Source organism: Diorhabda sublineata, chromosome 3 (genome assembly GCF_026230105.1).
Source record: "Diorhabda sublineata isolate icDioSubl1.1 chromosome 3, icDioSubl1.1, whole genome shotgun sequence".
Classification (NCBI taxonomy): domain Eukaryota; kingdom Metazoa; phylum Arthropoda; class Insecta; order Coleoptera; family Chrysomelidae; genus Diorhabda; species Diorhabda sublineata.
The window spans coordinates 40,498,648-40,522,419 of record NC_079476.1 but is presented as its reverse complement, the minus strand read 5'-3'; the positions used below and the strand labels follow the sequence as shown (position 1 = coordinate 40,522,419).

Genomic DNA, 23,772 nt, shown 5'->3' with positions numbered 1-23,772 from the left:
AAGATAAGGCAATGCTTGCGTCACTTAGAATGGGGGTTGTCTGTTTGTACAGATAAACCGTTTTGAAAACACGGACAAAGAGGACAAAAATCTTTAAAAGGATAGACGGAGTTAAAAAGAATTTTACAGTTGTGGAACTGGTGCCTTATAGAGATGTGGCAAAGGTTTAAACTTCAATAAAACGATTCGCCCATATGGAATACAACCAACCGTTTTGAAGACTTGCGCAACTGAATTAACAAGTTATGCAAACTCTATTGTATATCATATAATAGAGTTCTAAGATTGGAAAATTGTTCGGGTTCAACCCATACCAAAAAAAAAAGTAAAAAAGACGGTTTCCAATATCTACCGTCTGATTACTTCACTCCTAGCTAATGCCAAAGTCGTTAACCAGCAAATCCTGAGATATCTTGAGTCTGTTAACTTCCGTAAACATGGAACACCCGGGCACCTCCTGGTTTATGTCACCAACGTATGGACTGAAGCTACAGACATATACAGATATTACCGATATGAATTCTTCGAATATTATAAAAATTGTTCACTATCTTTTAAAGATTGTTAGCGCCAAAAAACAATTGACAATAACAACTCTAATTTCACTTTGTGACAGAAAAATGAGACATCACTATAAGTCATTGCGATAGAATCTAGTTTACCGTTTCTTCCGACAGAATTTACATTATATGATGATGAAATTAGTATAAGTTTTGTCTAAGGTAATTTTTTTAACGTATAAGTAATAAAATTTACTGGACTTTTTGATTTGGGCGAAACATTTGACATGAATCTATTTTCCAACCTGCATGATCTACGACTACCCTATCGATAATGGTTTTCGTAGCATGTAGATACTAAGTCAATTATCTTCTTCTTCTTTTCCTGCGTCTCTGTCCGTCGCAACAACCCTCTTAATAATTGTCAACAGCTTTCTTGTGCGACCAATGCGTCTTAGTACTTCGTCTTGGTGATTATGTGAATCCAGAGTATCTTCAGGATGCGCCTATAGAGCCACATCTCAAATGGCTCAAATTTTTTGATCATTTGAGCTTTCAAGGTCCAAGTTTCCAGCAGTACTGACCACACATATCATTCCATGAAACATATTCTGACGTGGAGGTGTACTTGACAAATGCCTTTCGAACCTTTTCAATTCTGATCTTGATTTCTTAATGTTATCAATTTATTCTCCATAAAAACGTTCTCAATTCTCTAATGTCATGTCCCTTCAACAGTCGTTTGTGATAAGTTTCTATTTTCCACTATCCAAACCGAACCCAGAGCCTCTTTAACCTAAACGCTATTCAGAATTTACCAACAACTAAAACAACTTAGAGCTAAGATCCCACTTAGAGCAGTAATTGTAAGCAATTAGTGGATTATGAACACCGAGTACGTTTTCAAATTATCAGGATTTCTTCTTTTGAAAAGTGCCTTTGGAATCGGCTACCAAGGCACGTCTTTCCCGATGACTACAGCCTACAAAAGTTAAAGACTACTTAGTATCTATAGGCATCTCTGAACAACTGCTTAAAGGTGATATCAGACGGTTTATTCATTTCTGTCTTTCATTCAGCATCTTTCATTAGGAATGAAACGTCTAGGCATTAAACGAATCAAAAGTGATAAACGGATGTTGGATTCCGACATTCGGCATCAATCACATGCACCCCAATGAACGAAAAATGAAACGAAGAGTTCGTTTGACGACATATTCGAGGAAATGAGCGAATAAAGTTCATTTTTTTGTCATTTTGTGTGTGTGTGGAATGAAAAAAACAAAAGAAAACAATCACTTGAGTGATCATTCGTCCGAATGAACCGTCTGTTTACAGTGTTGTGTGTTTTGTAAATTAGATTTTCGGTACGCGTGTCCAACGAACGTTCAAAGCTCAGATTAAAATTGCCAAATTGCCATCGGCTTCTGATTACGAAAAATAATTTGATCTTGGAAAACCTATAAGTTAAACTAAAGGAAATCATTGTTAAGTTTACAATTCCACCACTAGAGGGTGTAATTCGTAGTAATAATAAAAATAATCATCGGAACAAATCACGCTTGTAGTTTTTCCTAGTGAAAAGCTACCTTTTGTGAGGTTGATGAATTTTGACAAATTTCTAATCGTTGTTTTACAAAATACTATACATTTTCCCGAAGATTTATTGGAATCGTGTGTTTCAAAATTAAGGATGTTAAGGACCATACGTTTAGTTGAATCGTTTCATCATTCACTGGACTGCATGTAATGTAACTAGTGAGCAAAATCATCGTTTACCGATGGCTTCAAGAAGTTGAATTAATGGAAGTTGGATATGCTGTTGGAAATAATTGTTTGATGAAAGAAAACTATTGATGCGTGGCTACTTTCAAGATTCACAGTGCTATCTAAAATTGTTTAAAAAATCTCGCCGGTTATTTAAATAAAGCAAATATATTTTATTATATATTTACCTGGGTAAGTATGGATGAAAAGGTAAGCTTACATCGTTAAGGTACTAAATTATTCGAAATTTTTTAAACCGAATATGTGTATACGTAACTGTTTTAGAAGATAAATATATCTTTAAAGATCGGCAAACTATTTTAGTTTTTCTTTCTTCCTGTCCAAAAAGTCCTAAAAAACATTTATTAAAAACTCAAAAATATAATTGAAACGTATTGGAAATAATCGCAAACATAATCGGTACCTCTTGTTTGGACAGTTTTTTATTGCACATATTTTTTTGTTAGTGATTAGAACTGATTGAAAAAATGTGGTGGTTTGTCTTTGAGAAATTTTTTAACACGAATCGAAATCGTTGAGCTTCGAGATTACATTAAAAAAAATACTATTTTGTGTCATTTTTTGGTTAAAAAAAAATGATCATAAGTCAGCCACCGTATCTAACGGATTTAGATTTTCGTGAGAACCCCTGTAAAAAATTCATTCGGAAGCAGCAGATTGAAATCGAATAGAACAAAAAACATTTATCTGGATTGATTAAAATAAACATATTTCGTTTAAAACCATTAGAAATACGAGAGTTGTACCAAAAGTAAAATTCTCATATTATTTTAAAAATAGAAAATATTTATTTGTACATTTTTTCAAAAAAGTGTTTCGGCTTTTCTATTTTTAAGTCGAAGAAGACTCCTGCCAATTCGTTGACCTTTGATCGGCCTTCATCGTCGCCCTTTAAGTCCTCCTTTAGTTTGGAGATGAGGTGATATTCGCTGGGAGCTAAGTAAGGGGAATGGGGTATAACAGTCAACGCAAATTTTCTGGATTTCTCTCTGGAATTTGATCAGTGTTTCACAATATCTGCATGAGTTTATTGTCGTATCGGCTCACATGAAATTGATGCCAAAACACAGACGCCACAACATTACCTGCCGATTGCGTTTGCTTGAATTTATTTGTGAACCAGAGTCACGACCACTGTTACGATAGAGTCCAACAACTTTTCAGTGAAGCAGCTGCTCCTTGTGTTCGTTAGTTAGCATCCAGAAGGTGCAGCGAACGAGTTCCTCAAGAATACGTTCAACTAAATCACGGACGGTCACCCACCGATATTTCTTTCTAATCTTCATTGTGAATTTCCATGCGACCGTCAGCAAAAACCCTGCACCATTTACGAACGTACTGAACGGACATCACCATAAACCTGACAGTTGCTAATGAATCGCCTCGAGTGGTAACTTCCTTACGAGGAGAAACTTCCATCGTTGACGGCTGCCAAGCGGACGGGCGACACGAGAGTGGGGGAATCACTGCGCGCATGGCACTGTTGTCGGATTTAACCTAGCAACTTCTTTCGAGGCTGTAGCTCATTGGGAACCTTACTTTCGGTACAACTCTCTGATAAATTGGAGAAATATAGAAATTGTATGGAGATACGCAACGCCTGTACTGCTAGTACGTGTTATTGACGTTTTCGTTGGTAATATCTGCAAGTTAGACCTCATTCGCTGTTATATATGTTGAAGTTCATAAGTGTGTGTAGATTGGGTGATGAAAGATGGATCAACAAAATGATTAGTGAGTTGAGGAAGATGGAGAAAGGTCTTAAAAGGATAGAATATTTCGATGGCAAATAAAAACCGTGCTCATTTGATATCCAGAAGAGAATATACAAGGAGTGTGTGTAGGAGGACGTTGTCAAGCGGCTGTGGGCTAAGATTCTTCACCACGACTACGCATCAACGCATTCGTCGTTAAGAATTCAGCCAGTAGACACAATGCATGGCACCCACACTCAGATCTAGCTTTGATGGAGACTAATACCCGGAATTAAACGGTATCGAGTCGATCATTAGCAGACGACGGTGGTTTTTAAGTCTTAACATCAGCATATTTGCAAAATCATTTTAGTAAAATCTGTCGAAATTTTTTATTCAATTCAATTCCGAAAAATGACTGAGAGAAACCGATATCAGGGGATATTAAGAATATGCATGTTAAATAATAGATTTCTAATGAGTCTATTATTAAATAGAAGATTAGGTTGATTATAATTTTGAAATAAAACAAATGTTCGACCATTTTTTTTTAAAATAATATTGCTTTCAATTGAAAATCGACTGAGAAAATCAGTTGGTAAACATCCTCTTACTCATTTCGCGTTATGATGTCACAAAAGCTTTTTAAAAAAGGCCAAAAAGTACAGATTTTAATTTAATGCATATCAATCACCGTTATTGGGTTGACTAAAATCCCTATTGGACGCGTGAATTCCATACCCAACTGCTCCTAGTTTTTCCATCAATTTGGATCTAAACTTATGTAGAGGATGCGATACCAAAACAAATTTATACACCATCTTCAATAACTGATAACCCAGTATCACTCTATTAGATTTTTTTGGGGGGATATATAGAAATAAGGTTGATTTTATTGAACGTGATGATAACGTCGAGTTGCAACAAAGTCTGTGAGACAAAATTAGACAAGCTATTTGTTATTTTTTTCCGGCACAATTCTTGCAAAAATATTTTTTTGCAATCATCACAATTTGTCACCATTTTAAAAATGAAAAGAGTTGAAACGTGGTGCAGTTTTTTAAGAAATGTGACTAAGAGTAAATTTATAAAAAATATTCATCCTATATTAGCTCGAAAATGGCCAAAAAAATTCTAAAATAGACAAATAAATTAATTATTACTAGAGCAAAGAAATATCTTCAATAATTTACTTTGGAAACTGAAAATACACTAAGAATTATCGTCTATAAATGAAACATAGTGTTTCGAGTTTAGAAATTTCGAAAAGTTTTATTTTGGTATTTCGAATTTTATATTTCGCGCGCATTCACAACATGTTGTATACTTTCAAGCACAAGTTTCGTAAAAAAAAATGTTTTTTTTTTTGTAAAAAAACAAAAGTTTGGTTATTTCCGTTTTTCACATAAATTTTTGAGGTTATCTGTAAAAAGTTTAAATACAAAAGTTGTAGATCTTTTCATTACCTACAACTTTACCATTCGACATTTTTCCGTAGGATTTATAGTTTTACCGGAAACCGTTTTTTACCCTTCCCGACCTCAGATTTCTCGTAAATCGTTTTTTATTTCATTTTTATCAGATTCTCCTCCTTTTCGAACGTGTTTCGTCCTACCATTCTTTGTAATAATGACGCTGAAAACTGGGTGATCAATAAAAGGAAAGAAAATATAGTCACAGTAGTAGAATTGAATTATTGGCGTAGAAAATACCAGATAGATAAAAATAATTACCAACTAAAGTTCCAAGGATAGAAGGGACCGAGAAAGATCCAGAAAATCTTGTCGAGATAATGTCAATAAAGCAATGAGGAAGAGAGATTTAGATTTAGACCACTAGGAGGATAGATGTAGATTTTTCCCAATTTTTTTATATGCGTTGTCCACACTTTTGATGCATCTATATAATGCAATTAGTTTTATAATGATTAAATTTTTGTTTTCCCAAAATTAATGAAAATAAGTCGAGGTCAAAATATACTTAAAAATACTGTGCTTTCGGAATTTCTTCTGCTATTTCTTCTTTCCCCCCTTTCTCTAATACTATCAATTTCACTGTCACTTATTTTTCTAGTTGTTTTTGAAACGGCTTCTATTAAAATCATTTTTTTATTCATTCATAATGTTTGGAGCCAAGCGCCCTCGCCTATTTATAGATTAGATTTCCGTAGAATTAAATGGCAATTTAAATAAAAAATTTAATGGGGGGTACAGTATGGAGCTTCGTAAATGTGTAGATTGGAAAAAAATTACTTTTATCTACTTAAATCATTAAAAAGTTATTGAGAAATTTATCCGTGACGTGAAAGTTTTACGAAATTTTTTTTCATCAAGTTTTTTTTGTCTATGAAATGAAACTCGTTTTATTATATAAAAAAATGTCATCTAGGTCATCGTTATAAGTAAATTATAAACACGACTTTCCTTGAAACCACGTTGAACATTAGCTTATTAATTGATTCATCGTTGAATAAACATTTTTTTACTATAAAAATTATTTTTTATAAATTTTCTCAAGGTTACTATGAACTATTTAAAAAATTATTTGTTTTTACGGAAAAAAACACGCAAATAAAATTGAGGAATGGAAAATAATTCTTAATATATTAGAAATTGTCGCAAAAACGAGGGGTGCTCAATATAAATCGTTATCATTGCTTAATAATTTTATTTTTAAATATCATTCACACCACCCCAAGCTTTTAAAAATGTAATTTGACTTTTCTCTTCAGTCATATTAATATAATAGAAAATATTTATTACTTTGAATAATTTTAACAAATTGTGTTTTATTTTTTTAAAACTAAAATTTTCGTATGTCGTAGTTTCGTTTGTCCAATTTTCCCAAAAATTATTATTAATTCAATCCTCTCAAAGATTCTGTCCTCACCTACAACAGGTTGTGTTCGATATCTAGAAATTGGTCAAGTTAGATGCTAATTTGGTGAACCTGACCGGGAGAATTGTACGAATTTATTAAATTAGCATATTGTGATCGGTTTTTACCGAGTGTACAAAATTTCAAATCAATCTGACGCTTTGAAATTATAAAAAATCGAAGTCTTTTCATAATACATACACGCTACGTTTATGTGAAACTACATAAAGACAGACAAGCGTTAATACTTTTTTTTGGGAATATTTTAGTGCCCCTACCATCAAATTTCCATTTGGAATAAGTTCATTTTGCTTTAACTTTGTTTCCCTTTTATTTTGAACCACATCTTTATTCATTTCCAATCCTTCAAGTTGTAATTTCTAATTTTTTTATCTAAACCTAATTTATTTATTCCCATTGTTTAATATTAATTTTTTTAAAACGTTTCTTAATTCGAGGTTTTTTAGAGATTTATGTGACATCAAATATTCCATCTGAACTCGTAAAAAAACGTGTTTATTCAGAATTTAAAGTGTTTCTACGAAAAATTCCCAACCTTTACGAATAAATTTACGTTGATAATCATATTTGGCAACGTTGTTGTCTAGATTTAAATCGAGAACCTAATATTTCTTCACTTCGTTGTAGTTATATAAAATTATTAGAACGTATTTATTGATTACATGCTGTTTACGTAAATTAACTTCGAAACTAAACCCAAATTCTTCCAAACTTTAAACCAAAAACCACATTAAGTATTAAAAATTGATCGATAAATTTTTTTTTTATAAGGTGTCATAGTAAACACGTTAAATCACTTTTTATATTCACACTATAAAAATTTGGATTATATATCTGGATTAGCCAAACTCTTATTCCATCGCTGGATCTGTAACTGGACGCATTTCTAGAATTTTAAAAACTGTAATTTCCTCTCTGTTACCAAATCCTCGATCCACACTCTCTACGAGGAAACGTGAATGCGAGAGTGTGGGCGGTGAACTCGCTTAGTCTGTCGCGAGAGTTTCGAAGGGACTAAGGGCTTTCACACTCGACCGCTGAGGATACCGATTTCTACTTGAAGTGGTTTCTTCGGAATAAAGAAAATGACAATTCCTCGTTTGTGGAACGGTGTCTTAAATGTTACGATTCGGATATCATATCAAAATTAGGGAATATTTTTGGTTTTTCACAAAGGACGTTTTAATCAAACCAAGATTTCTTCATGTTTATGTGTGAATTTTTCACAAATCGTTTTCAAAATAATAAGACGGAATGTTCAAAGAAACTAAAGCTGGGTTTATAAGCTCGTCCGTTTGCGCTCGCGCTGACGCTCGAGCCTAAGTTGTATAGGAGTTGGAACGCGAGCGCGATCGTTTGTGTTTATAAATCACACTTTGTAATCTGTTTAATTTATTTTGAATGCAAACCGGGGGCGGCAACGCGAGCGTGCAAGTTTATAAATTGACTTTGAGGTTTGAAGCAGTTCCGGTAGCAAACTGACTTGTTGATAACCCACGAGGGTAGTTTTTACCACATATCGTAGTCATAATCTTTATATAAAATTTCACGAAGAACCAACTTGTATCATAGAATCCGTTAAAATGAATTTTTATAAATAAACTGGTCAAAATCTCAAAGGAAGATGGAATTGAAGAAATTTTTTACCAATAAAATTGTTTTTTATTGCAAATTTTTTTCCCAATTTATCGATACTCTATACTGCCATTTCCTTTTTTTATGTGTCACTATTTTTTTTTATATATAATTTATTCATTATCCATCCATTGCTAATTCCGTTTGTTTTATATTTGGATTTCTTGTTACAGCTATGCTTCAAGAAAGCGATTTGTTCAACAACGCACTCACCGCAGCTACATCGAAAAAAGAAACAAAAAAAAGAAAACGAAAACCGAGTATTTCGAAAGAAACTCCCACGTCACCGTCTACGTCTCCATCCCATGATTCAGCTACTACGACAACCCAACCAGCAACGCAAGATCCGGCTAGTCCACCTATCGGTTTGAAGAATATAGCACCTATTAACTTTTATCAAGACACTCTATCCGAAGAAAATAAAGAGACACCCGAAGAAAACGGTATCGAAGAACATCCAGAGAACCTCGACGAGAGCGTAGCATCAATAACATCAGAAAATAAAGAAAATGAAATATCATCTCCAAGAGCTGTTACTCCGACTGAAGACGATCCCGAAGAAATAAAAAAAATGAACATCGACGGCGGGATTAAAGGCGTACTTTTGTATTCCAAGCGGAAAGGACCGAAGAAATCGATATCGTGGAAAAACGATAACGATCTAGTCGAAATAAAATATTTCGAATTGGACGAAACAGAAAGAGTTAATGTTACAAAAGCTTTCAATGACATGGCTAAAATGGATATATCTAACGAGAGGGAAGCTTTGCAGCTATGTAGGAAAGTAGGCGGTGAGGATCTGATGGAAACTCAAATCAGATGGAGGATACCTTTCGAAATTGAATTGCCGGATCCTTTAGTAACGCCTGGTTCAAGAAGTTTGGAAAAAGACATTCAGTTCGCTCGCGAAAAAAGTGTACTTCAAGCTCTTTACTTCGATAAAAGAAAAATTCCCGATAGTCCCGAAGAACCTATCCCGGAAAATCACCAGATGAGCGATCCAGTAATTATAACGTTAGAAGATCCCGATAGTCACGAAATCGATCTGAGGACTACGCCGTGGCCCGAACCAAAAGGCAACGCTCCATTACCCGAACCCCAAATGCCTATGGTATATCCTAACATGCAAGTACCTTTCAATCCGCAGTTTAATACCATGCCACCAACAAATTTCCCGAATATGGCTCCAAGATTCCCAGTTCCGGGCGGTCCGATGGTACCACAAGTTCCAAATAACTTTGTTCCTCCTAATATAATGCCTAACGATATGATGGGTCCTCCAAATATGATGGCACCCAACGACCTTATGATGAATCAGATGAATCCCAACATGTACCAAGGTGGTGGTCCGATGTCCGATGGATACGGACCAGGACCCGGTCCCGAACCGGACTTTCCAATGTACGGTAATCCGAACGGTCCTCCCAACAACATGTTCCCACCAAATCACTTTCGGGATAATCGATTGCATCATAGAGGTGGTTTCCGACGTGGGGGTAGAGGCGGTGGAAAAGACAACGGTAACTGGGTGCGTATGAAGGACTCGCGAGGCGGCGGCGGCGGCGGCGGTAATAATTGGCGACGAGGGGGAGGTGGAAATCGAGGTGGTAGGTTGTGTAAAAACATTCAGAATCACGGTTATTGCCGGAACGGAGATAATTGCGCGTTTATCCACCCGTAAACTATTTGTGGCGTATTCACGTGGCATCAAAAGCAATTTAATTGTGATATATTCGAGTGTGGAACACTCCCGAGTTGAGAAAGTTCAAATTTTATTTAAAAAAGGGGATGTTGAAAGGCGTCCGAATAATTAATTTATTGTGATATGATTATTATGTCCCGTGGACATACCTTTTTTTATACATGTGTATTTTTTTTACGAATTGTATAGGATTTTAAGTGACTTATCAAATATCGTAATTTTGTAAATGTTTGTACATATACGGAGGTATGATTTTTTACATTAAACATAAAACTTTTTGTTGATATTAATTTTTTTTGTTTTATTTATTTGAACCCGAATAACTAGTGTACTGGATCCGATCTGGATAAGGACACGAGGACAAATTTAGTAAATTGGTACTGCTGTCAAGGATAACTGATGATCGGTCCAAAGCAGGTAACCAAAATTTAACAAAGATTTCTTTACATGCTTTCATAATTACCTGGTGAAGATAATCACGTAAATTTATTAAATTATTATAATGTCTTAGATGACGTGAAACATTTCGAACTTATTTGATCATCGTATGTTGGAAAAAATCTGGCCCAAAGAATTAATTCTCTACACGTTTACCTTGTTCTTGGTATGGATAATCAAACGAATTTATCAAATTATCGTAGTGTCGAAGGTCATTGAGACTTGTGCAAAATTTTGAACCTATTTGAACTTCTGAAATGGGTAAAAGTTTAGTTCAAAAATTTCTTTACATGTTAACCTAATGATCCTGACAAGAATAATGACACGAATTTATCAAATTATCATCGGTACAAACCATTATGCAAAATTCGAATCTATCTGATCATTTGAAGTGAATAAGAATCAAGATCAAAAATTCCCGTTATATCTCTCGTGTTGACCTGGTAAGGACGATCCTTCGAATTTGTTAAATTATTATCGTCGGTCCGAAATAAGTATACAAAGTTAATTTTCATCTGATTATTTGGTTCAAAGAATCCATTACGTGCTATCTTAGTAATCTGAGATAAGATGGAACATTAAGGAAATAAAAAAGAAGAATATCATTGAGAACTAACAGCCCAACATCACTAATTTCCTTATAGGACTATAGGACTCAAGAAAGACCCGTGGAGAAGGGAATTAAACTCCATTTTACTTAGTTCTTGTCACAGATAATGGAATCGGTAGCATTCTTAAACTGGAAAGCAACCTTAAGGTTACAGTCTGGGCTGTCCTCTTACTAAAAAACAGCTCTTTTAGAGTACAATATAAGTTTTGAGGATACAGTCCAATGTATCTCTTTACAATCAGAGCTGTGAAACGAAAAACAGCTGTGGTGCCTCTGATGGAGAGCATACTAGACCTTAAGGCCATTGTATCCCCTCACTATCTATCTATCTATCGTCTATGTAAGCTAGAAAGAGTGCACAATAGATTTTAAGGCTACAGTCCAAGTCCATTGTGAGTCAGCATGAATATTGGAATTCGTTGGTACTCTCAAACTGGAAAGCGGGCTGTGAAACAAAAAACAGCTGTGGTGCCTCTAATGGAGAGCATACTAGACCTTAAGGTCATTGTATCCCCTCACTATCTATCTATCTATCGCCAATGTAGTCTAGAAAGAGTGCACAATTGATTTTAAGGCTACAGTCCAATTCCATTGTGAGTCAGCATCAATATTGGAGTTCGTTAGTAGTACTCCCGAACTGGAAAGTGGGCTATGAAACAAAAAACTGCTCATTTAGAGTACAATATAAGCCTTGAGGATACAGTCCAATGTATGTCTTTACAATCTATTCATCTATCTTCGTTGTAAGCTGGCACAGATACTGGAAAGCAAGCTGTAAAACGAAAAACAGCTCTGATGCTTCTCATGGAGAGCACACTAGACCTTAAGGTCATTGTGTCCCTCACTATCTATGTATCAATCGTCAATGTAGGCTAGAAAGAGTGCACAATAGATTTTAAGGCTACAGTCCAATTCCATTGTGAGTCAGCATCAATATTGGAGTTCGTTAGTACTCCCGAACTGGAAAGTGGGCTATGAAACAAAAAACTGCTCTTTTAGAGTACAATATAAGCCTTGAGGATACAGTCCAATGTATGTCTTTACAATCTATTCATCTGTATTCGTTGTAAGCTGGCACAGATACTGGAAAGCAAGCTGTAAAACGAAAAACAGCTCTGATGCTTCTCATGGAGAGCACACTAGACCTTAAGGTCATTGTGTCCCCTCACTATCTATGTATCAATCATCAATGTAGGCTAGAAAGAGTGCACAATAGATTTTAAGGCTACAGTCCAATTCCATTGTGAGTCAGCATCAATATTGGAGTTCGTTAGTACTCCCGAACTGGAAAGTGGGCTATGAAACAAAAAACTGCTCTTTTAGAGTACAATATAAGCCTTGAGGATACAGTCCAATGTATGTCTTTACAATCTATTCATCTGTATTCGTTGTAAGCTGGCACAGATACTGGAAAGCAAGCTGTAAAACGAAAAACAGCTCTGATGCTTCTCATGGAGAGCACACTAGACCTTAAGGTCATTGTGTCCCCTCACTATCTATGTATCAATCATCAATGTAGGCTAGAAAGAGTGCACAATAGATTTTAAGGCTACAGTCCAATTCCATTGTGAGTCAGCATCAATATTGGAGTTCGTTAGTACTCCCGAACTGGAAAGTGGGCTATGAAACAAAAAACTGCTCTTTTAGAGTACAATATAAGCCTTGAGGATACAGTCCAATGTATGTCTTTACAATCTATTCATCTGTATTCGTTGTAAGCTGGCACAGATACTGGAAAGCAAGCTGTAAAACGAAAAACAGCTCTGATGCTTCTCATGGAGAGCACACTAGACCTTAAGGTCATTGTGTCCCCTCACTATCTATGTATCAATCATCAATGTAGGCTAGAAAGAGTGCACAATAGATTTTAAGGCTACAGTCCAATTCCATTGTGAGTCAGCATCAATATTGGAGTTCGTTAGTACTCCCGAACTGGAAAGTGGGCTATGAAACAAAAAACTGCTCTTTTAGAGTACAATATAAGCCTTGAGGATACAGTCCAATGTATGTCTTTACAATCTATTCATCTGTATTCGTTGTAAGCTGGCACAGATACTGGAAAGCAAGCTGTAAAACGAAAAACAGCTCTGATGCTTCTCATGGAGAGCACACTAGACCTTAAGGTCATTGTGTCCCCTCACTATCTATGTATCAATCATCAATGTAGGCTAGAAAGAGTGCACAATAGATTTTAAGGCTACAGTCCAATTCCATTGTGAGTCAGCATCAATATTGGAGTTCGTTAGTACTCCCGAACTGGAAAGTGGGCTATGAAACAAAAAACTGCTCTTTTAGAGTACAATATAAGCCTTGAGGATACAGTCCAATGTATGTCTTTACAATCTATTCATCTGTATTCGTTGTAAGCTGGCACAGATACTGGAAAGCAAGCTGTAAAACGAAAAACAGCTCTGATGCTTCTCATGGAGAGCACACTAGACCTTAAGGTCATTGTGTCCCCTCACTATCTATGTATCAATCATCAATGTAGGCTAGAAAGAGTGCACAATAGATTTTAAGGCTACAGTCCAATTCCATTGTGAGTCAGCATCAATATTGGAGTTCGTTAGTACTCCCGAACTGGAAAGTGGGCTATGAAACAAAAAACTGCTCTTTTAGAGTACAATATAAGCCTTGAGGATACAGTCCAATGTATGTCTTTACAATCTATTCATCTATCTTCGTTGTAAGCTGGCACAGATACTGGAAAGCAAGCTGTAAAACGAAAAACAGCTCTGATGCTTCTCATGGAGAGCACACTAGACCTTAAGGTCATTGTGTCCCCTCACTATCTATGTATCAATCGCCAATGTAGTCTAGAAAGAGTGCACAATAGATTTTAAGGCTACAGTCCAATTCCATTGTGAGTCAGCATCAATATTGGAGTTCGTTAGTACTCCCGAACTGGAAAGTGGGCTATGAAACAAAAAACTGCTCTTTTAGAGTACAATATAAGCCTTGAGGATACAGTCCAATGTATGTCTTTACAATCTATTCATCTGTATTCGTTGTAAGCTGGCACAGATACTGGAAAGCAAGCTGTAAAACGAAAAACAGCTCTGATGCTTCTCATGGAGAGCACACTAGACCTTAAGGTCATTGTGTCCCCTCACTATCTATGTATCAATCATCAATGTAGGCTAGAAAGAGTGCACAATAGATTTTAAGGCTACAGTCCAATTCCATTGTGAGTCAGCATCAATATTGGAGTTCGTTAGTACTCCCGAACTGGAAAGTGGGCTATGAAACAAAAAACTGCTCTTTTAGAGTACAATATAAGCCTTGAGGATACAGTCCAATGTATGTCTTTACAATCTATTCATCTGTATTCGTTGTAAGCTGGCACAGATACTGGAAAGCAAGCTGTAAAACGAAAAACAGCTCTGATGCTTCTCATGGAGAGCACACTAGACCTTAAGGTCATTGTGTCCCCTCACTATCTATGTATCAATCATCAATGTAGGCTAGAAAGAGTGCACAATAGATTTTAAGGCTACAGTCCAATTCCATTGTGAGTCAGCATCAATATTGGAGTTCGTTAGTACTCCCGAACTGGAAAGTGGGCTATGAAACAAAAAACTGCTCTTTTAGAGTACAATATAAGCCTTGAGGATACAGTCCAATGTATGTCTTTACAATCTATTCATCTGTATTCGTTGTAAGCTGGCACAGATACTGGAAAGCAAGCTGTAAAACGAAAAACAGCTCTGATGCTTCTCATGGAGAGCACACTAGACCTTAAGGTCATTGTGTCCCCTCACTATCTATGTATCAATCATCAATGTAGGCTAGAAAGAGTGCACAATAGATTTTAAGGCTACAGTCCAATTCCATTGTGAGTCAGCATCAATATTGGAGTTCGTTAGTACTCCCGAACTGGAAAGTGGGCTATGAAACAAAAAACTGCTCTTTTAGAGTACAATATAAGCCTTGAGGATACAGTCCAATGTATGTCTTTACAATCTATTCATCTATCTTCGTTGTAAGCTGGCACAGATACTGGAAAGCAAGCTGTAAAACGAAAAACAGCTCTGATGCTTCTCATGGAGAGCACACTAGACCTTAAGGTCATTGTGTCCCCTCACTATCTATGTATCAATCGCCAATGTAGTCTAGAAAGAGTGCACAATAGATTTTAAGGCTACAGTCCAATTCCATTGTGAGTCAGCATCAATATTGGAGTTCGTTAGTACTCCCGAACTGGAAAGTGGGCTATGAAACAAAAAACTGCTCTTTTAGAGTACAATATAAGCCTTGAGGATACAGTCCAATGTATGTCTTTACAATCTATTCATCTATCTTCGTTGTAAGCTGGCACAGATACTGGAAAGCAAGCTGTAAAACGAAAAACAGCTCTGATGCTTCTCATGGAGAGCACACTAGACCTTAAGGTCATTGTATCCCCTCACTATCTATGTATCAATCGCCAATGTAGTCTAGAAAGAGTGCACAATAGATTTTAAGGCTACAGTCCAATTCCATTGTGAGTCAGCATGAATATTGGAGTTCTCAGTACTCCCGAACTGGAAAGTGGGCTGCGAAACGATGATCAGCACTAACATAGAGCACAATGGACCTAAAGGCTCCGATCTATCTTCATTTTCCCCTAGTGTTAAAAATGGGAGGAAAATATTCGTCTAGGACCGTACCTAGGCGAATATTTTTAAAAAGACTTGACACTAAATTTATGAAATGAAGTTTAACTTTTGTTATTTTCATTATGTGGAAAATATCGATATTTTTATTGAAATCGCTTATTTGCTTTGAAATATTAGGTACAAGGAAGGACTATTGAAGGTTTAAAAAAACTTAAATGGATTAAATTGTCGGCTGAATAAGTAAACGAGGTAACATCTGCTTAAACGAATTTCCAAGGATGCATCTAAGAACGTAAAAGATAATTTATTTAATAAAAATCAATTTTTTTTACGAATTATATTGAGTGTGCATGTAAAAACGGAACTTTTTGTTCCGTAAAATGTGATCATTTTACTGTGGCCTTTCATTTGCTGTTGACTTTTATAAAATTATGAAATCTGTCGATGACCTTGGACGAGTAACTACTTACCAAAGACACCATTTCTTCTTAGTAGCTATCGAGGTGTCCTTCGAATTGTGAGCTCTTGATTTGAGGTAACTATTTTACATATAATTGTGAAAAGTATTAAAAAAATATTTTCCGAATAATTTTTATGCTTTCGGTTCAATTGAATTTTTTAGAATGTTGAAACTACTTTTGATAATACTGTTATTTCTATGCAATACCCATGGATTTTCTCGTGGTGCGCCCGATTGGGTTTGTGACGGAATGGAGCCCTTTCATCTAGTTAATGCACAAACTTCCAAAATGCCCTACAAAATTTCCATAGACAAACCGAAAGTAAAACCGGGAGAAACTGTTGAAATTGGAATCGATGGGCCGTATAAAGGGCTAATAGTGGAAGTTAGGAAGGGAAATAAAGCTTCCGGGAGTTTTGTTTTGAATAAGACAGAAAATTATTTCCAAACTATCAACTGCCATGGAATTAAAAAGGTAAAATCCCGATGTTTTTCTACGAATAATTGTTTCAATTTTTCGGCGATACCCAGACCTAAAAATACGCCACTGGTGAACACTGAACGAAAAATTTTTGGTCGTTAACAAACTATTTAATCAGTTTACAAAATCATATAATTTTTTTAATTTTTAAAATTTACTCTTCTAGTTTGTTTTTCGTCTGTTTCTTTAGATGGAATTTTCCATTCGAATTTTTAATAACTTTCAACGAACCCATCAACCTTTCCCCTTTTTGAGGATTCAATAAAGAATTGGTAAAACATTTAATTTTGATTTTTTTATGAAACAGAATTGCAATTTTCTCATTCCGTAATAGTATTTCTGATCAAATTAACATAATTCCACAAATTCCATAACGATTTTTGTAGAATAAACTATTTGAGAGAAATTTTGTCCAAATGAGGTTTTTAAATGTAAAATAGCTACTACAACTTAATGATTCGTGGACGTGGCTTGGTACCATGGTTTTTAGATTGAATCTCATCAGAAGCCTGTATAAAAAGTAATTTTTTCTCGAAAAAACTTTCGATCTATGACTATTTTTTGTTTTAGTTTGTTTAGTTCGAAAAAAAAATTAAATTTAAGCATATACGAGGTCTGGCTATTGAATAACCGTATCAATCTCAAATTTCTCCTTGAATCGAAATAAAAACTCCAACTGAGTGCTATAAATTGTTGCAAAAGGCCTACGGGGACAATTCTCTATCTCGTGCTTGTGTTTTTTAGTTGTGTAAGTGCTTTAGTGAAGGCTGATAGAGCAAATCAAAATTCAAGGTAACGTTGATCGTTTTTTTTTTTGGAAATTTACGATATCCTGAAGACTGAATGGATTTCAGAGGGACAGACTGTTAACCAGATTCACTATTTGTCAATTTTGGCAACACTGCGATTAAGAGTTTATGAAAACGACCCGATTTTGCACCAGGACAACGCACCTGTCCATAACGCGCTATCTGTGAATCAGTATTTGGCCAGTAAGCGCACTCCAGTGCACGTACTCACCAGATTTGGCACCGTGCGACTTTTTTTGTTTCCGAAGATAAAATCTGCTTTGAAAGGGCGTCGGTTTGAGTCGATGGAAGCGGTAAAGCAGAGCTCTTAAAGGCACTAATCAAAGAAGACTTCCAGCACTGTTTCGATCAATGGAAAAAACGTATGGAAAGGTGTGTGGCGATGGGAGGGGCATATATTGAATTTAGAATAATTTTTATAATAAAACCCTTTTTCGTAACCAGTCTCGTTATTTAATAGCCGGACCTCGTATATTTTCTGATTTGGGGGAGTTCAATTCTGAATTTTTATGAAAACCAGTTCGGTATAAGAATTCGGAGGTCATAATAAATTGTTTTTTCCCAATTTATAACTTATCTTCGTATGTTTCCACCTTTTAATTTTAAGAAAAACGAATCTGCTTATTCATATTATTGTGATTAAAAATTTTATTATTCATGTTCGATATAATGACAAAGCAAAGTTTCAGGGTCGTGAATAAACAGTTACGATGAAAAGGAAAAAAAATGTAATGAATGAACTCGTACCTTTATTTATTTGCTTATTACGATTTAAAAAAAAAACAAGAGGTTGGGAATTTGTAATTTAAATTTGAGGAAATGATAATAAATTTAATATTATCGATCTGAATGACTGAAAACTATATATTTTCCAAGAAAATAACTAATTAAATGTTTCAATTATCCGACTACCGTACCTGACGAATGCTAAACTATATTTGTTTACAAACCGCTTTGAATACCAAAATCCTATTGTACACAAAAGCTATAAATACTTACATTTTTGGTTGTTAGAGTCACATTAACTAATTTGATACGTTAATGAAACTTCAAGTATCTAAGGAACACTTGGAATCGCTTAACTATGTCGTTGCTTCCCATAAGAAGCGGTCAATGTACAATAAATCGTGACGAATACAACAATAAATCAAAGTCAGGTAGGCAAACCTATGATTCCCAACACAAGAGGTTGTATCTCTGTCTGGGTTACATTCGTGCAATGTTGCTAATTTTAAATAAGAAAATAAACATGATCGACCCCAGGTCAACAGGGGATTACAAGTTACCTTCTTTATTTTACAACAGCATGCAATTGAATTAAACCTCTCTATATACGCGGTGGTACGTTTGAGGGTCTACCAACATACCTACATTCCTCTACCTTCCACACTGTTTCCTGACACCCGCTTATATTTCTCACTTACAAAAACCATAGGGAGAAATTCAATCGTCATTACAGCGAACGGATTTTACCGAAACCGAAATCACCACTAGCGGAGCTACGCTGCTCCTAGAGATTAGGCACGCGCCATGTTTTATTTTACAGTTTGTGTTCACTTAAGTTTTACGGCGGCCAACGCCTTATCCTAATTCCATACGTCTTTAATGATGAATTACAATTATTTATTACAGAGCGGCTTAACTCACAAAAATTCTGCAGTTAAAAGTAACAAAACATTTCTGTGGAAAGCCCCAACTGTACCGGGAACATATGTTGTTGTGTAAGTTAAAATTTCCTTTAAATAATTTATAAAAACAAATGTAGATCATTTCGAAATCGAAGAAGATTGCTATTATGAAATATAAAACCGGCAACAGCGTGTACTTTAAACATTGTTGGTTTCCATTATTCTAATCGCCCGGATAATCCCTTCGTCGTGGCTCAAAAAGGATCTACAGAAACCTCCGGGTATCTGCCAGAGTATCTGCATCACCTCTACAGTAGGTATTTCTGTAAGTCATCGGCAATTTCACTTCCCCTGAGTCCAATCCAATGTCCAGAGATCCGGAATAGTTCTACCATTCTTCCAACAACCAGCGCAGTATCAGAAAACCAATATCTTTGTACCATACAAGAAGATGTTGTACACTGATGTGGTTAGGTCTTTTACAACAAGCTTGGGACGCGACTAGCCATTTCCTCTCAAGTAGATCTGAAAACGCAGTTCTAAAATCATACAGGTTTACGAAGATAACAGATGTAGTCAGATGGATACGGATTAGAAGACGTTGACGGAGACAAGCATTCAAGTAGATGTTAACCACCAGAAGATCAGCAAGCAGACATCCACATTAGTCATGTTACAACAAGGTCAATTTGGTTTTGTGACAACAGTTGTGGTCAATCCTCATACGATGATATGTAACTTGATTATCTTGAATTGAAAGTCTTATTGGTGGAAAGTTTATGAGTCTACAACTGTTAGTGCTACTCTTTAGCACCGGCTTCTTTGTCAGCTGGACCTGAGTACAGTTTTCAGTAAGATGGATTGACTACAAGCGGTCTATTGATAGAGTTTGTGTTACATGGCCTCCACGGTCACCCGATCTAACGCCTATGGATCCCGAAATAAGAAACAGGATTTAATTAGCTATATTAAGTTGCTTTGCCGTTAGATAGTAATTCAAATCAACATTTTTTATAGTGTATAATCTTTAAATTAGCTCTGTTTGGAGCTTAATGTGTTTTAATTTTTTTAGCGTTACTATAGCTAAAGATGGCCTCATATTTTGGACTAAGAAACCTACTGAAACTATAACTGTCGTTTAATTTTGTTGGTTGAAAAACAAATTGTACCATAACCGTACACTGTTGAAGTTTGGGGCACTGTATTGTTTTTTTGTTTTTATTTTATTTTAAATAAATTATATATTACGTTATATAATATTTTTTTATCAGAAACCCATCCTACTCTAAACTACAGAAGACTGAAACCTTGTCCAAGTATTTGAGCCTCGTGGCTGTGGATGATGGGCTCTATCGATGACGTAATCTGTAATTTCTTCGTCATTTATGCACCAGCAGCATTCCAGACCGTCCGCGATACCTAAATTAGTTGATTTCAATAATAGAGGCGCTGCTAAACCTGCCTCCTCTACACCACGTGGTGAATAAAGTAGAAAGCATAGGCTAATCCAAATAAAAAATTGACGGCAAGGAATACGACAGACCTACTAATGATTCTAGAATTGATAAAGGTGCTATAGAAAGACAAATCAAATGTGTAGAATGATGGATAAAGTTTTTCCGCAAGATTGAATTGCAAGCTAACAAAAGATGCTGGTTTGGGCATTTGTGGACGAAAAACATCAACAACGAACTGAAGAGATTGCTGAAGAATCGCAACTATATCAGCTAAGAAGTCTGCAGAACATCTCGAGATATCCAGAAAATGGTGGTCAGTCTTTTGACAGATCGCTGCTCTGTTAAATATCAACTTATGCTTAGTCTAACAAAAGGCTTAAGGATGTATCTTCTAGTTATCGGTTCGGATTAAGCCAAAACGATTTCTAAAACAATTTACAACAATCTATGACATCGATTTAGTTTGTTATATATCATGTCTTTCGTAAAGTAAATTCTCATATTTCACGACATGTATCAACCTTTTCCATCAAAAGTTTAGTGTTTTCTAATGTAGGTGAATGAAGACAGCATTACAAAATTGACTGGTATTAATTAATTTTATAAGTCCTTTCTAATATAGTTCGGTGAATAGCTTGAAGTTTAGAAATAAAAGAAGCGATTGGATCTTAAACACTTCTGAACACACTCTGTATAAAAGCGTTTGGTATTCATTATATAATATCGCTCAAACAATCGAAAATAATCGATTATTATTTCGCACTCGTAACTCGACGTAGTCCTTGAAAAATCACAAGAGCTCAGCTTGAAAATTACGTTTCGTTACTATCAAATCATCAATTATTTTCGATATACAATATTTTTCATAGAATATACAGGATGTCCCACGACGAGTTAAAATTATCTGTATATATGGCGAAATACTTATAGTAAAATCATGAAAATTTCTACGTTTGGGTTTTCGGATACGGTCTTTTTAATTAAAATATTTTCAAAGATGGCCGACTTCCGGTTCTACCGGAAATCGACTGTAACTTTGTTATTTTGACCAGAGCACCCTGTATATTAATATATTTTTGAAATCTACGTAAAATTTTAGTAAACTTTTGTCTAAAAACTTTTTTGGAAAAATGCATACTTTTTGAAATATTAATTTTTTTGTAAAAAATTAGACCATTGCAAATTATTTTTTTACTAGGATACGCTTAAAGATATGAAAATGGTTTCTATTCAGTTGCTTTTAACAAAGTCGGACGTATTTGAATCTATTTTGAAAAATTTTTCATTTTATACAGGATGTGTATAAAAAGTGTTCAAAATTTAACTTATAATATTTACAGAAAACATCTAATATCTGGATAACGGTAAGGTTTAGATATAGGAAAGTATACATGAATTTGCCTCATTTTTTAAACCTGAATGCATTAAAATAGAAAAAACCAGCTGGTTCTATTTAAAAAAATAAATAAATTTGATATTTATTAAGTTAAACTTTGTACACACCCTGTATAAAATGAAGAATTTTTTAACATTGATTCAGATACATTTGACTTTGTTAAAAGTAACCAAACAGAAACCATTTTCATATCTTTAAGAATATCCTCGTAAAAAAATAATTTATAAGGGCCTGCAACGGTCAAATTTTTTACAAAAAAATTAATAAATCAAAAAGTATGTATTTTTCGAAAAAAAATTCCTAGACAAAAGTGTACTCAAATTTTACGTAGATTTCAAAAATGTATTAATATACAGAGTGTTCTATTAAAAATAACAAAGTTACGGTAGAACCGGAAGTCTTCCATCTTTGAAAATATTTTAGTTAAAAAGATCGTATCCGAAAACCCAAACCTAGAAATTTTTATGATTTTACTACAAGTATTTTGCCTTATACAGATAGTTTTAACTCGTCGTGGGACACCCTGTATTCAAAATATACTTTAACGTTTTAGATAAGGTCTTCGCCCGATGAAAAATATCGAAATTTTAAGGTTAGGAAATAGGAAAAATTCGCTGGGAGCTACATCTGGTGAAAACTGTGGGTGGTCGACTAATTCGAAGTATAAATCGTGAATTTTAATCATGGCGGTTTACGAAATATGAGAAAGTACGTTGCTCTGATGACAAATAAATTTATTTTTTAACATCTTATCTTCATCTTATCTTTTTGAAGATTAATACAATCCAAAGTCTATCCCATCATTTTTTAAACGATTAAAGCCCTTTTTCGAAACAGATTCGTCACTCCGGTATCCGGAATACGAATGGTTTTGCTTAGAGTAGCTATTTTTAGAGTTAATTTGACCGGCCTAATAGTATAAATATGAATTTCACATAAATTCGCATTCGGAGCGAAAGTCAAAACCACCTTAAATCAAGGTGATCTTACAAACATATTTTGCACGATTATTTTCGCTTGCTATATACACAAAAAACAATCATCAAGATTGACATAAATTATTGGTATCTCAAATATTTTGTTTATGTCTAAGTCGTTCGTGTTTGTTTGATTTAAATTTATATTTGCTAACTAGTCAAAATTTTCAAATAACAGAATGTTTTTTCAAGGTTATGTAGTGGAATGTGACAGAAATCAATTTCTTATATACGTTCTGATCCTGATCACTCAATAATTCGTGTGATTAACTAATAAAAACAATTTTGTTTCCCAAAAATCGATTCTATTTATTAATATTCATCATTCCAACGCTTCTCTAATTTCTCGATGCCGTGCTCGTAGAAGGATTTGTCTTTTTCTTCAACATAGGCTTCAGTTTCAGCAATTCCTTCTTCATTTGAACTTAATTTCTTGCCGGCTCGCATTTTTTGGGATCAGGGGGCCAGATCTGCACTATACGGTGGATGAGGAAACAATTCGAAGAGTAATTCGTTCAATTTAACCATCGTTGCCATCGATTAGTGATTAGGTGCATTGTCTTGGTGAAACGATGGTTTTTTCTTCGACATGTGAGACCATTTTTCTTGATTTTTGCATTCAAACGATCCATGTATCTCTTTTAGAGACAATTTACGATTATTTATAACCAATTTTTGATGTTTTCTGCAGTAATCATCTC

General features: G+C 35.0%; 2 protein-coding genes across 3 annotated transcripts in view; both read left to right on the top strand.

Moving 5' to 3' along the window:
• Positions 1–10,507, top strand: part of LOC130441580 (serine/threonine-protein phosphatase 1 regulatory subunit 10-like) — a 34,146-nt gene extending 23,639 nt beyond the window's left edge. For both annotated transcript variants that reach the window (XM_056775314.1, XM_056775313.1), the window contains exon 5: positions 8,689–10,507. In XM_056775314.1, the coding sequence (XP_056631292.1) occupies positions 8,689–10,196 (1,508 nt within the window). In that variant the 3' untranslated portion in view covers positions 10,197–10,507. The remainder of the gene's footprint in view (positions 1–8,688) is intronic.
• Positions 10,508–16,362: 5,855 nt separating this feature from the next.
• Positions 16,363–20,437, top strand: LOC130441579 (putative defense protein 3). The gene is made up of 4 exons (XM_056775312.1): positions 16,363–16,398; positions 16,486–16,798; positions 19,246–19,334; positions 20,314–20,437. The coding sequence occupies exons 2-4, from the start codon at positions 16,487–16,489 to the stop codon at positions 20,381–20,383; spliced, it is 471 nt and encodes a 156-aa protein (XP_056631290.1). The 5' UTR covers positions 16,363–16,398; position 16,486; the 3' UTR covers positions 20,384–20,437.
• Positions 20,438–23,772: the final 3,335 nt, after the last annotated feature.